This window comes from Hypomesus nipponensis, chromosome 20 (assembly GCF_054491055.1).
Source record: "Hypomesus nipponensis isolate SF chromosome 20, ASM5449105v1, whole genome shotgun sequence".
Taxonomy (NCBI): Eukaryota; Metazoa; Chordata; class Actinopteri; order Osmeriformes; family Osmeridae; genus Hypomesus; species Hypomesus nipponensis.
In genome coordinates, this window is record NC_140380.1 from 3446381 (window position 1) to 3461022 (window position 14642).

The 14642-nt window shown below is 42.0% G+C and overlaps 1 protein-coding gene across 1 annotated transcript in view; it reads right to left on the reverse strand.

Annotated features, from left to right (window-relative positions):
• LOC146245181 (organic cation/carnitine transporter 2-like) overlaps positions 1-11832 on the reverse strand; it is a gene marked incomplete at its 5' end in the record, with an annotated part of 29829 nt that extends 17997 nt beyond the window's left edge. The window contains 2 exons of the mRNA XM_084683874.1: positions 3432-3502; positions 11787-11832. Coding sequence (XP_084540000.1) covers positions 3432-3502; positions 11787-11832 — 117 coding nt within the window. The remainder of the gene's footprint in view (positions 1-3431; positions 3503-11786) is intronic.
• Between the last annotated feature and the right edge of the window lie 2810 nt (positions 11833-14642).

A 14642-nucleotide genomic window follows, 5' to 3' on the forward strand; every position in this document is an offset into this window, starting at 1 on the left:
CTGTATTATAGGCAGAGAGTTGTGACCTCTAACTCTCTATGGGGAATATGCACAAAGTGCCAACCAAACCACAGACCAAAGAAAATAACCAATTCCCTGGTGAGGTTTTCGTCCCATCTTGGGTATTATCATAACAAAGAAAATGGGAGCCTTTCACTCCCTCTTACCTGCAATATCACTCACATACACTCATCATATTATATTCAATGTGACTAGCTGTTTCAAGTGTCACATGAGGGGATGGATATAATGTCTTATTATTCCTGTCGACCGTTAAACTTAGCACCGACGTTAAAAAGTCTGTTAGCGTTACCTGAGCACAAATGTAATGTTCTCAATCCCGCAAAAAAGACTGTAAATCAGTGCCCCTCAGAAATGCGGCTCCTCATCCTCTCCTCCCATCCTCCTGCCTTTGCCATGTCACCCTTGAAAGCCCCACCCTCTCACTCACTTGCACAACAACGCCCAACTCCCCAAGAGCCCGCAGGGCCTCGAACAGCGTTGGAAAAGTTTTCACTCCCGTCTCCAAGATGACTCTCAGCTGTGCAGGGAAGCGACATCCGGCCCGAATCCCTTTCTCCTTTAGCTGCTTTATAACTCCACGTACCCACGCTCTTTTCCTCTGTACCTCCGGAGAGTAATCTTGATCGAATAATATGAGTTTTCCCTGGAACTGGACTGGTTTTAGCCCAAAAGATCTGTGAGCCCTCTCAATGTGTACGTTGATTTCAGACGGTAGCTGTAGCGTGTCTTTAATAAGTTGTTTAACAAATCCAGCCACATCTCCTTTCTCACTTCCTTCAGGGACTTGGTAGATTCTCAAATTGTTGTGGCGCATTCGGTTCTGCAAGTCATCACATAGGTCAGTGAGGGCCGCCTCACGTCTCACCAGGTGCCCGAGCACCCGCTCATGTCTTTGCCTAGCGTCTTCAACTACGCCGACTCTGGTCTCCGTCTCTTCAACCCTCTTTTCGAGTTTCTCCATCCGTTGTTTTAGATCAGTTACCGACGTTTCCAATCTAGACAACGAGGCCTTGGTGTCGGTAAACGACTCCTAATTTTCTGTCCTTAATTCTTTAAGTTCTCAAAGTATCTCCGCCATGTTCATTGCTCCTTCTTCCCCACTAGCTTCGCCCGAGGCCACGTTAAACAGCAGCCCTTTTTTTCCTTTGGCCTCTTCTTGGGATTTGTGCTGCTTTCCTGCATTTCTTGTATCTCTAAACGTGCTCATGCCTTTTCTTGCAACTAAACTTATCCTATTTATCGTCAGAATATTTTTATAATCTCGCAAACAGCCAAACCACACCAAATTTTGAGGGAGCTAACACTCGTTGCGACATTTTCAGAACATAGCGTCACCGGAAGTCTGAGTGGCGTACTTCTGTAAAAAAAAAAGTAGGCTACATGCAATTCATACAAAATAATGTGACAAAACGTATTGCGTCATCTAAGGTTGCTGTACATTCTATGGTAGCCTTCGCCGGCTCTCATTTAGCTCAAAATCCTCATCTGTTCGTCCTGCTAAACATGGACGGCCCTTTCAACCATTCAGGTGCTATCGCCGTCAGTCCATGGAAATCAGGGACTGCCCTCTAAAGATCCCTGCCATCGCCATCCATCCATGCTCTGCGATCCCTGCCATTGCTGTCCGTCCATGCTCTGGGCTCCCCTTAGCAACGGACGTCCATGCTAATTAGGGACGGCACTCTTACCATCATCGCCATCTATTGCCGTCCGTCCATGCGAAGGCAAGCCGCCATCGCCGTCCATGCAAAGACACCCCCCCCCCCCCCAGCGATGACGTCCATGATGCTCTGAGGGATTTAGCTGCCTCTCCGTCCATCCATCCACTAACGACCTACCTATCTATCGAAAAGGAACTCACAGGTTTCTACAGAACACTTGTAAAAAGACAGCAACAGTTCCTGGGACAGATTGACTCTGTGATTTCAAAAAGTATTGTCGCTGCTCTGATTTTTTCACCAGGGCATTGGTGTTAAAGGGGCGATTGACTGGGTTTTTGGGGTAATTCACTTATATAAAATTGGTTTGGCTGAAAATGGCCCGGGTGCTGTTTGATGCCCCCTGGAAAATCTTCTGATATTTTCCCGCAAAAAAACTAGGTTTTCTCCTTTTATGGTATGCTCATGAATAATAGATCAGAGCTGCGCGCTGACTGGTTGGTTTACAACGAGTGAAGCTACGGAGCAAAGACGCAACACGGCCAACAGCACTCACTGAAACAACAAAGGTGGAGACTTGAAATGAAAATGTACAAATAAATCTATTGTGTCTACACAACACTGTTATCAACAGATTGACTAGATATCATTTGAAATGATTACGTTAGTTGTTTCCACATCTGTTGTCAACGCAAACAGGATCATATTAGGTGGGTAACAGCACTAGCCTACATCAGTAGCTACAGCTTAGCAAACAAACTATCGTGATTCAACTCAGCTTCAGCTGCTCTAGCTATCTTGCTGAAAAATAGATCTGGACAAACATGAATCTTTTACATGACAACACATTTATTTGAATATAACATTTAGGAACATGAAATAACATTAGCCCCATTGCTAATAATAACTAGGCTAATGTCATTGTATGGAATGTTAGGGCGTGACAAAGTTGATGCTGCCCGTCACAACTTGCATTGACGTTACAACTTGCACTGTTTCAAAAGCTAGCGTTTGGAAGTTGCAGTTTCAAAAAGTGCAATTTTGATAGGAAAGAGGTTTCAATGGACTTTGAGGTTCACTGTGTCTATTTTACACACCAAACTGTAATTTTTCAAGTATGACAAGGTAAAATCGGTTTTGCAATCAATCGCTCCTTCTATCACCAACCAAGAGTTGAGGACCAGATTGTTGCCAGAGCATGAGGAAAGTAGGGCTGGGCGATATGGGTATTTCTTTTAAAATAGATATTTATACATTCGATAACGATAATTCAGACGATAGACCACAGATCTATAGCAGTAGAAAAATAAGTCTCTTCCTCAACCTTTCCCTACACTTGGCATAAAGTTTAGGCAGAGCGATGTGAGAGAAATGTTTGCGGCCAGAGAGCATGTACCTGGGGTCAAGTTACTTAAGCTTTTTAAAACCTTGCTTTTTATCAATAGCCTACCTATCAATACGTTGGCACACTCACACTTTCTGCATGTTCCAACGAGAGACCTACGGTCTCGGTTAACAAACATTTTAACAAATCTCGGTTTACAAAGGCGTTTGCAGACCTGTCGAGGAGTAAACATTTGCAGTTTCTTATATACTAGTATTATAAGTGGACCAATACGCTGTTCTTATTTATAGCAGAGGACTCAGTACACAGCCCTGGGGGACCCCAGTGCTGAGGGCCAGGACTGAGGAGTGATGGGACCCCATCCTGACTGACAAACTGTTACGTACTGTTATGACTGGACGTACTGTTAAAGTCCTTGATCCATCTGCGAGTGTGGTGGCCGACACCCGGGCTGTGGAGTTTGGACACCATTCTGCTGGGGATGATAGTATTAAATTCAGAACTAAAAACCACAAACAGCATTCTCGCATATGAGCTGGGTTGTTCCAGATATGTTAAAACGGAGTGTAGGGCTATGTTGATGGCATATATCCCTTCAACCACATAACAAAAACAATTGGATGTCAACCTTATTGCCAAAGCAATAAGAGAATAAGTATTCTAATGGTACATTTGATCTACTTGGCATCTTTAGAAACACCATGAATGAGTTGTTTCTACTTTAAGCCTCCTAACACCATTCAGAGCACAATCACGTGCAGATCCCTGGGTGTTTGAGAAGCTTGGAATGTTGAGTGAAAATGTTATATGTTCATTGTGCAACAGGGAGAAGTATGGAGGACAGGAATTTGGGTTGAGAGTGAGGTGGGCGGAGGTATTTCTCCCTAAGTGACCAAACTTAATCAAAAGTGTGAGTGTTGAGTTGTTTGTCTTTGAAGGTTCACGTCTTGCCTGGATCCTAGCACCTTCTGGGAGGACTAGGTAAAGATGACCATGTCAGACAGGGGTAGACTCAGTTCTGGGAATGTCTGGGTAGATGATACAGCTGTATTTGGAGGCCCATCAGAGGGGGTGAGAACTATATTTACAGAAAGGGGTCTGTCCCACTGAGAGCTCCCCCTCTTCCTCCCCCTTTCTCCCTTAATCTCACTCGGAAGAGCTGCTTATTAACTCTACACCACATCTCTGGAGTCTCGTGTTTTACAGGGAGTTGGGGTTTGTTTTGGTATTTTAACACACTTGTCTGCAACAGGATGGGCACCAAAAAATTGCCAACTGAAAAATCATCATAGTTCTAATAATTATAATGCTGATATTATTTCAGTATAGAAATATTAGGCACCTTTTAGGCATGTATATCACAAAACAGGCAGAATAAGAGATATATTTAATTGCTCAAAAAAAGTTACGATGCTGCAACAAAAAACTACAACAAATACACTTCCCAAGCTCGCCGTGGGTGCCCTTTCCTATCTCAGTGGCCTGACCGTAGGCTAGGTCAACTTTTCGAAAATGGCCTCAATAAGGCAATTTTTGAGGACAAACAGGAGTCAATGGCAGAATGCCCGTGCATCACTTTCAGGTAAGTCCATGTTTAATCTTTGTTAAATACAGGAAATGTGCTGCTAATTTAATGGTTAGCCTATACATAAACCTCAAACTAGCTGATTAATGTTAGCACACTCAAATGTGTTAGCTGCAAGCTAAATTTAGATTTTACTGTTAAACATTATCTATGCATTTTACAAGTAACTGACGCCAGCTAGCTTTTACTTTACATTCTATGATGCTTTTATATTCGATTCATCAAATAGTTTTAAAATGAGTAATAAAGGTGGAGAGCTCCTTGGCTGCATGCTTTCAGTTTTAAATGTTTATAATTTGGAAAACCAGGCTAAGGAACGTAAGGGTGGGGCTGAAAAATTAAGAGATAAAAAGACATTGTTGTGGACTCAATATGCTCTTTCTATGGTCCAAGGTCAGTTGATGTGGACAAGAAGGATTTCTGCAAGTCGTAGTCGATTATAACAAAGGTCTTACTTTATTGTGCCAGGATTGGAATACATTCACAAGGCTGTCTCAGCTCCAGAGACTAACCCAAAATTTAACATGACAGCGAGGGATTGTGGTAACACTTTAGAATAATGGTCCGTTGTTAATGAGTAGCTATGCAGGAAGTAATAGGTAGTTCTACATTAACACTGAATTTAATACTATTAACTAATATGGAACCAAGATTAACTAAGCAGTAAGTAATAGCGAATTTATTACAAAGGTAGTTCCTTGGTAGGTATTTGATTATTACTAAATAAATATATCCTCATTGAGAACTACTTGTGAACTATGACCAATTAAGAATAACCAATGAATTACTAATCACAAAAGTAAGGTCTAAATAGTGAACAATTGTGTTGTTTTACTCTTAACATGGTCATAACATTTCAGAAGCTTGCGCCTGAAATGAGTTCTTTGTGGAAACCAGTTTATGAATATTAACGTTATAACACGCCCCTGTATGATTATCGGACACGTCTCCCCCAATATTTGATCATACTGTATGATTATGGAACACGTCCTCCCCCCAAAAAATTCTCCCCAACACACTCAACATTGCAATACTATACAGTTTGTATGAGGGACTTTTTACAAGCTAGCCGACAGCTAGCCTGGCTTTACAGCTAGCAACAACTGTAGCTAGCGTTTTGGGCCATGTTCCTGTTCTCTGATTTGGGTTATCTAGCAAGTTATTTTACAGTCCTGCCTGTTCTTTCTTTCTTCATCATTTTTATTCCTTTGGAATTGCGTTGCTGTTGTAGCCTATTCGCAGTAGTGGCCAATACTAGACTCGTGTGTAGTGAGTAGGCCTATGCCTTGATTTGGGTTAGGGTTAGCCATGTACTTCTCGCTACTTATTTATTATTAAGCCATTATCTTTGACTCAGTTTATCATCACAGTTTGTTGAATGTTTCATTCCAAAATACAGATTTTTTTGTTTAAATGCTAGGTTTCATCATTGTGCCAAACAAAGAATGTTTAATTCAGACATATTTAAAAAATGCTTTATTCTTGCTTGCCCATGAGCATTTTTGCATTATGTAGGATTTTCTTTTACGATTTAATGGAAATCTTCCAGTGCCTATAATTTTTTTTTAATCAATCGATCCAATCAATTCCGCATCACAAGTAGTTCCTGCAGGATGACAATGTAACACTTGAGTACTTATTGAGGAGTTAACATGTTTGTCATTTTTAAATAATGGTCCACATCACAAGTAGTTCCTGCAAGATGACAAGGTAACACTTGAGTACTTATTGAGGAGTTAACATGTTTGTCACTTTAAAATAATGGTCCACATCACAAGTAGTTCCTGCAGGATAACAAGGTAACTCCTGAGTAACTAGTGAGGAGTTAACATGTTTTTCACTTTAAAATAATTGTCCACATCACAAGTAGTTCCTGCAAGATGACAAGGTAAAGCTTGAGTAATTAGTGAGGAGTTTTCACAAGGCACTGGTAATAGGCCTATAATAAGTCTATTTTTATATTTAACACATACGGTACAGGCATACATTTCTGTGAGGCACTAGTGATATTCTAAAAAACATTGAAATCTGGAAGATTTGGTTTTGCGCTTATCGCAACATAAATGCAGGATGCAAATTGTTTTTGACAAGAGAACATCAATGTTTATATTCATATCCTAAAGAGAAGTCCTCCTCAGGCGGCTACTGTAACATAAAGGTCGGTCTTTGGAGTCAGACATTTAACTGACACTCAAGCTCATAATAGTAAACTAATCCAATTATGAGAGTGTCAGCATCACTTCCTAATTATTAAAAATGTTAAACAAATTATCATTATTTGTATTATACCTTGTTTAAGTTTGAAATAAACAGAGAACATACATCCATTCTTTGGTAAGAGTAGTCAAAATCTCAACCTGTAGTTAACGTATTTGGTGGGATCTAATATTCATAAACTGGTTTACACAAAGAACCCATTTGAGGCACAAGCTTCTGAAAAGTTATGACCATGTTAAGAGTGAAACAACCAAATTGTTCACTTTTTAGACATTTTACTTTTGTGATTAGTAATTAATTGGTTATTCTTTCTTAATTGGTGATAGTTCACAAGTAGTTCTCAAGAGGATACATGTATTTAGTAATAACCAAATACCTACCAATGAACTACCTTTGTTGTAAATTAGCTATTACTTACTGCTTAGTTAATCTTGGTTCCATATTATTTAATAGTATTAAATTCGGTGTTAATGTAGAACTACCTATTACTTCTTGCATAGCTACTTGTTAACAACGGACCATTATTCTAAAGTGTTACCGGGATTTTTATACAAGACTTGTACGTCATACAAATATTTCATTGGCAATCGGCCTGGAACCCTGATACACAGATGGGCCTATTTCACAATACATATTGTTGCACACGCAGCCACTCCATGTCACTCTGACCTATGAGGGAATCAGCACTGGAACAGAGCATACTTCTTCTTATAAGGCAATGCCCTGAGGCAGTTTGGCAAACCTAACAGGCCAGCCCTTGCCTGTGCTGTGGTTAGATACTAAAATGAGTCATACTGTTCTAACTTGTATCCTGTGCTACAGAGTTTGCATAAAACTACTACAACATCACTTTCACTAGACAGGTTTTACCAATTAAAAAACGGCTTTATTTTACATGAAGCTCAAAAAACTATTTTGCGCTCAAATAAAGTCCAAAAAACTTAGCTTGCGCGCGTTGCGCTCACATTAAGTCAGAAACTCCGTAACTATCATCACATCAAACGTGCATGCATTGGCAGGGCAGCCGGTTCTGGAGGCCTGGTCTGGATCAAAGTCCAGGTCCTATTTTTACTCCCAGTCCGTCCTTGCCAAGCCCTGATCAACCACCCTCAACCAGCTGTTTAGGGACAGATACACAGCAGAGAACCACCACCTCTGAATAGGTGTTACATTGTGATGCTGCTGTTGTGTTATTGGTATTGAGTTTTATGTTTGGTAATAAAAAGTTAAACTGGCAAAATTATGCTTAGGGCACCAAAATGGCTAGCCGCGTCACTGGGCCTGGAGGGCAGCTGTCAGTAGGGATGGGACGTATGATACTGACGCATTGATGCTTGTGTCGCATAATCAATATGCACAGTTTCTTAAGTGTTTTGGAGCTTGTATCAAATTACGATAACCACGTGATTGATGACGTTCAATGCTTCAAACATCACAAACTGGTTCAAAGTTTTGTTGCTCTTCTGAACCAGAGCCATAGAGGGAACCAAAAAAACTCTCTCTTGGAAATCGCTTTGGATAAAAGCGTCTGCTCAATGCATAAATGTAAGTAAGTAAGTAAGACTTTATTTATATAGCACATTTCATACAAGAATTGTAGCTCAAGGTGCTTTACATAAAATCACTAAAAACAATAATACAAGTGATAAAAGTCATAATTAAAATAGCAACAATAATATAACTAATAGAAGTAGTAAAACACTTCTGAGATAAAATTACTTAAATGCTTCGGTAAAAAGGTAGGTTTTAAGCTGTCTTTTAAAAATGTCTAGCGTGTTTGCTTCCCTAATATTTATGGGTAATTTGTTCCATAGTTTTGGGGCGTAATTAGCAAAGGCCGAATGACCAATCTTCTTATGACTGCTTCTGGTGACCTCTAATAGGCCTGCATTTGATGATCGCAGTGTTTTAGCTGGTGTGTAGTTTATAAGAGAGTTAGCAATGTAGCTAGGTCCTTGTCCGTGTAGAGCTTTGTATGTGAGGAATAGGACCTAAAAATTCTGAAGGTAACAGGGAGCCAGTGTAAAGTAGCTAGGAAAGGACTAATGTGTTCTCTCCTTTTAGTATTGGTTAATAATCTAGCTGCAGAATTTTGAATGAGCTGTAGTCTTTCAGTGTTTTTTTGGGGAAGACCAGCGAAAAGTGCGTCACTGTAGTCCAGCCGGCTGGATATAAAAGCATGAATTAACTTCTCTGCATCATTTTGGTCTATGAATGGTCGTACCTTTGCTATATTCCTCAGGTGAAAGAAAGCAGTTTTGGTCACTTTATTAATGTGGGAGTTGAAATTCAAATCTGAGTCCAGGATTACACCGAGACTTGTCACCTCTGGTTTAAGCCAGGGGGTTAAACTTCCTAGATTCTTAGAAAGCATCTCTCTTTTGGATTTGGGGCCACATAGGACTTCAGTTTTGTCTTCATTTAATTTAAGAAAGTTATCATTCATCCATTTGTTTATTGCCAACAGGCAGCTGGTAATGGAATTGATGGCCGTTGCATCGTTGGGTTCAGTGGATATATATAGTTGTGTGTCGTCCGCATAGCTATGGAAATTCATGTTATGTTCTCTGATTATGTCACCGAGTGGTAACATATAAAGAGAGAAGAATAATGGACCTAGGCAGCTTCCTTGAGCAACCCCGTAGCAGTTCTCATGTTTCTTAGACCTATGGTCTCCTAAACTAACATAAAACTTATTTCCAGTGATATATGATTTTATCCAGTTCAATACACTATCTGGAACCTAATAAGCTTTTCCAGTCTATTGATTAGGATGTCGTGATCAATGGTATCAAATGCTGCACTGAGATCTAGCAGGATAAGGATAGAGACTTTATTTGCATCAGAGTTTAGTCTGAGGTCGCTAATTATTTTGGTGAGAGCAGTTTCAGTACTGTGATATTTCCTGAAACCTGACTGCGAGACTTCCAGAATGTTATTTTCTTCAAGAAAATAATTTTGTTGGACTGAAACTATCTTTTCCAGTACTTTACAAATAAATAAAATTGGTCTGTAATTTGCAAGTAGACTGTTATCCAATTTGGGTTTCTTTAATAGGGGCTTTACAACAGCTGTTTTGAAGGCATCTGGGAAGACACCAGTTCTAAGGGATGTGTTTATAAACTTCTTAAAGATATATCTTAAGGTTCTCTTCAGTCTAGGTTCTACCACAGAGCCTTAGAATGTGATTAATGTTGACTCAACAATCGTTAACCTTGGTTTAAGAACTTGTATTATTCTTTGTGTCACTTTCAAATAAAATACCCTTAATTAAACAAAAGATGTTGAGTAATGTATCACCCAATCACAATTTTCATGTACAGTTATTGTGAACAAGGATACTGGCCACATATCCTGTCCAAATACAAATACAATAGATTGCCTTACCAATTGAAATAAATGTAAAAAAAAAACACAATACTTGAATTCACAAAGAGCACAAACAATGACTATATGACAACCATTGAAATGTACATGAGGGATGTGGAGTAATGCAAGTACTCTTGGTTGGTTGCACTATGTGGTGCTATTGTGGTTGGTTTAGATTCCTACCACACCGGAGTACAATTGTCTTTAAAGCAGTCCCTTCCAAGGAAAGATGAATCTTCGCATGCAAATCTTTGTCTTTTCTCTATCCTTATGTCGGGCGGCTCGCCATCCTTGGAACGGAATCCTACACTCCCTTACGTTCACAAAAGACCTAGGGTCTCATTTATAAAACTGTGCGTAGGATTCTTACTAAAAGTGTACGTACGCCCAAAAGCCTAAAATGGCGTACGCACACAAAAATTCAGATTTATAAAACCGTGCGTACGCACACCCGTACGCAATGTTCCCTTTATAAATCACAGATTACTCACAAGTGTGCGTACGTGAATCAGCATTGTACCCCGCCCTGAATACGCCCATTTTTTACCAAAAATAGTAAATGCAAAGAACCTCATGAATGCTAATCTAGTATCTCATCATGATCCTGGCATACGATTGTTCTTTACGGTGAATTATAGCGCATGACAACTTCTCAGACACTGTTAGTCTATTGGTGGAGCCCGAAAACTCCGAAAATGTGGTGACCGGTAGATCACCAATAAAAAAAAACTGTGCGAGTGGTCAACTGTGCCAGTGATATACTGCGAGTCGAGATACAATTTGAAAACAAAAGCGTTTTGTTATGAACAGTAATCTATTAAAGTCTGGACTGATAACGAGGACGTAGAGTGTAGCGATTGCACGGGAACTTAACGACTGTATTTGCAGTTTTTGACATATGAGGATATTTGCACAGTATTAAATAAATATATTTAGTTATACACTGTGTTCTGCAGTTATCTAAAGGTAGGATATGTCTATATCTGGTAGGAAAAGTCTATGTGAGATTTGCAAATTGTGTTTTCCCATGTGAAATGGTTTAAGGTATTGACAACAGACTGCACAATTAGCTACATGAGTTTAGGCAACTGATAACTTTGTTCAGCCAATGGGTTTTAGTGTTTTAGCAATTCAGAAAAACTGTAAGTACGGTCATCTGCGTCGCCAATTCCAACTGTTTTCAAAATGTGCGTAGGCCTACGGAATAGACAGAGTTTGCGTGGAGGACCGCACATTCTCCCGTCAAGTTTGTTTTTTATAAATCACAACCTTTGCGTGGAAAGTGGCGTACGCACATTTTCAGCCCCGTTAATACGTACGCAAGCTTTATAAATGAGACCCCTGACCTGTTTTGCAACAGGATCAGAAGACATTCGTTCAAATACATATTCTTAAAACTTACTGTCAAACTAATAAGATAATAAACCGTTCTAGGCATTTACAGAAACATATAACATTAAAACAACTATAACTGCACATGGAAGAAAAATGCACATGGCGTGAATAAATGGCTAGCCTGGCTAACACACCGAGCAGGCTAACTTGACATAGCAACGAAATAGCTAACAACACATCAATTCTCACTCACCAAATCCTCGAATGAACAACGCAATTCTTTTTTCTTTATACTTCTCTTATCTTTTGTCAAGATAGTATAATGTACACTACTTATTATTCAATGAAAATGAAACATATATGCATATATCTATTCTTCGTTACGTTGACGTTTCAGCTTTCACTCCTCGGTTTCAACTGATTCTCTCTGCGCGCTCACGTTCGTTCACCTCGAGCGTGGGGAGTGAGCCTACCTCACACCGTGAGCTGATTGGCATAAATTAAAGCGTTCATCATGCAATTTCTAAAACGTGATTGGCTTATTGTAAATCCTATGTTTAGTTAGAAAAAGAAAATATGTTTTGCTCTAATTAACTTTTCAATTTAACCATCTAAAATGACAAATAATTTGTAACGTGGTCTTTCTTTTACTGGGTTACACAAGCTTTTCGCATTTAACTGCTGAGGATGGGGGTGGGACAGGGACAGTGTTTAGCAGCTGGTCAATGGTGGAGAAAAAAACTCTGGAATTTCTGTAATAATGTTGGAGAAATATTCTCTCCTTGCTAGACGGATGGTTTTGTTATAGCTGGTTAGTGTGTCTTTGTAGATATTGTAGTGGATAGTGATCTTTGTTTTCTTCCATTTTCTCTCTCCATTTTATTTGTCAGCCATGGCGAGGTTCTACTTGTGCACTTCTTTTTGGTTTTCAGTGGTGCAACAGAGTGTAACACAGATAATAGTGCATCATTGAGGTTCTCTACCATTTCATTCAGAGAGCAATCATGATTAGTTGGCTCATATAGAGCAAATTGTTCAGAAAATGTCATCATAGCTGTATCGTCTAAATTTCTTCTTTGGACTAAGAATCTTTTTGTGGTTTTTGTTAGGATCATTACCACATTAAAAAGTATATAATGATGGTCTGAGAGGGGTAGATCAGTTATTGTAATATTATTGATATTCAGTCCAGTTGTTATTACTAGATCTAGTGTGTTTCCGTGCCGGTGTGTTGGGTCTGTTATGTGTTGAGTTAAATTGAGACTGTCTAGGAGATTTAAGAGCTCAATAGTTCTTGGGTCTGCTTTTTTATTTACTTGGATATTTAAGTCTCCGTTTAAAACTACTTTGTCATATCTAGTGACACATAGTGATAATAGTTCAGAGAGTTCTTGTATGAATATTGGCGACCCTCTTCCAGTGGGCTCACCATCCGCAGGAGGGGTCATGGGGGTCGGGTGCAGTGTGAGACGGGCGGCGGCCGAAGGCGGGGGCCTTGGCGGTCCGATCCTCGGCTGCAGAAGCTAGCTTTAGGGACGTGGAACGTCACCTCGCTGGCGGGAAAGGAGCCTGAGCTGGTGCGCGAGGTAGAGAGTTTCCGGCTAGATATAGTCGGCCTCGCCTCGACGCACAGCACGGGCTCCGGAACCAGTCTCCTTGAGAGGGGCTGGACTCTCTTCCACTCTGGAGTTGCCCTTGGTGAGAGGCGTCGAGCTGGGGTGGGAATACTTGTTTCCCCTCGGTTCGGTGCCTGTACATTGGGGTTCACCCCGGTGGATGAGAGGGTAGCCTCCCTCCGCCTTCGGGTGGGGGGACGGGTCCTCACTGTCGTTTGTGCTTATGCACCAAACGGCAGCTCAGAGTACCCACCCTTTTTGGAGTCTCTGGAGGGGGTGCTGGAAAGCGCTCCTCCTGGGGGACTTCAATGCTCATGTGGGCAATGACAGTGAGACCTGGAGGGGCGTGATTGGGAGGAACGGCCCCCCCGATCTGAACCCGAGTGGTGTTCTGTTGTTGGACTTCTGTGCTAAACACGGTTTGTCCATAACGAACACCATGTTCAAGCATAAGGGTGTCCATATGTGCACCTGGCACATGGACACCCGAGGTCTCAGTTCAATGATCGACTGCGTAGTCGTGTCGTCGGACTTGAGGCCGCATGTCTTGGACACTCGGGTGAGGAGAGGGGCGGAGCTGTCAACTGATCACCACCTGGTGGTGAGTTGGCTCCGATGGTGGGGGAGGACGCCGGTCAGGCCTGGCAGGCCCAAACGTAATGTGAGGGTCTGCTGGGAACGGCTGGCGGAACCCTCTGTCAGAAGGAGCTTCAACTCCCACCTCCGGGAGAGCTTCGATCATGTCTCGGGGGGGGCCGGGGACATTGAGTCCGAATGGGCCATGTTCCGGGCCTCCATTGTTGAAGCGGCTGACCGGAGCTGCGGCCGCAAGGCGGTCGGTGCATGTCGCGGCGGTAACCCTCGGACCCGGTGGTGGACTCCGGAGGTGAGGGATGCCGTCAAGCTGAAGAAGGAGGCCTATCGGGCTTTATTGGCTGGTAGGACTCCTGAGGCAGCTGATGTGTACCGGCAGGCCAAGCGGAACGCGGCTCTGGCGGTCGCGGAGGCAAAAACCCGGGCATGGGAGGAGTTCGGCGAGGCCATGGAGAATGACTTCCGAACGGCTTCAAAAAGGTTCTGGACCACCATCCGGCGACTCAGGAGGGGGAAGCAGTGCTCTGTCAACACTGTATACGGTGGGGACGGTGCGCTGCTGACTTCGACGGGGGACGTCCTGGATCGGTGGAAGGAATACTTTGAAGACCTCCTTAATTCCACCAACGCGCTTTCCGACGTGGAGGCAGAGTCTGGGGACATCGGGGGGGGCCCTTCTATCTCTGGGGCCGAGGTCGCCGAGGTGGTTGAAAAGCTCCGCGGTGGCAGGGCCCCTGGGGTGGACGAGGTCCGCCCGGAGTTCCTTAAGACTGGATGTTGTAGGGCTGTCTTGGTTGACACGACTCTGCAACATCGCGTGGACATCGGGGACAGTGCCTCTGGACTGGCAGACCGGGGTGGTGGTTCCCCTCTTTAAAAAGGGGGACCGGAGGGTGTGC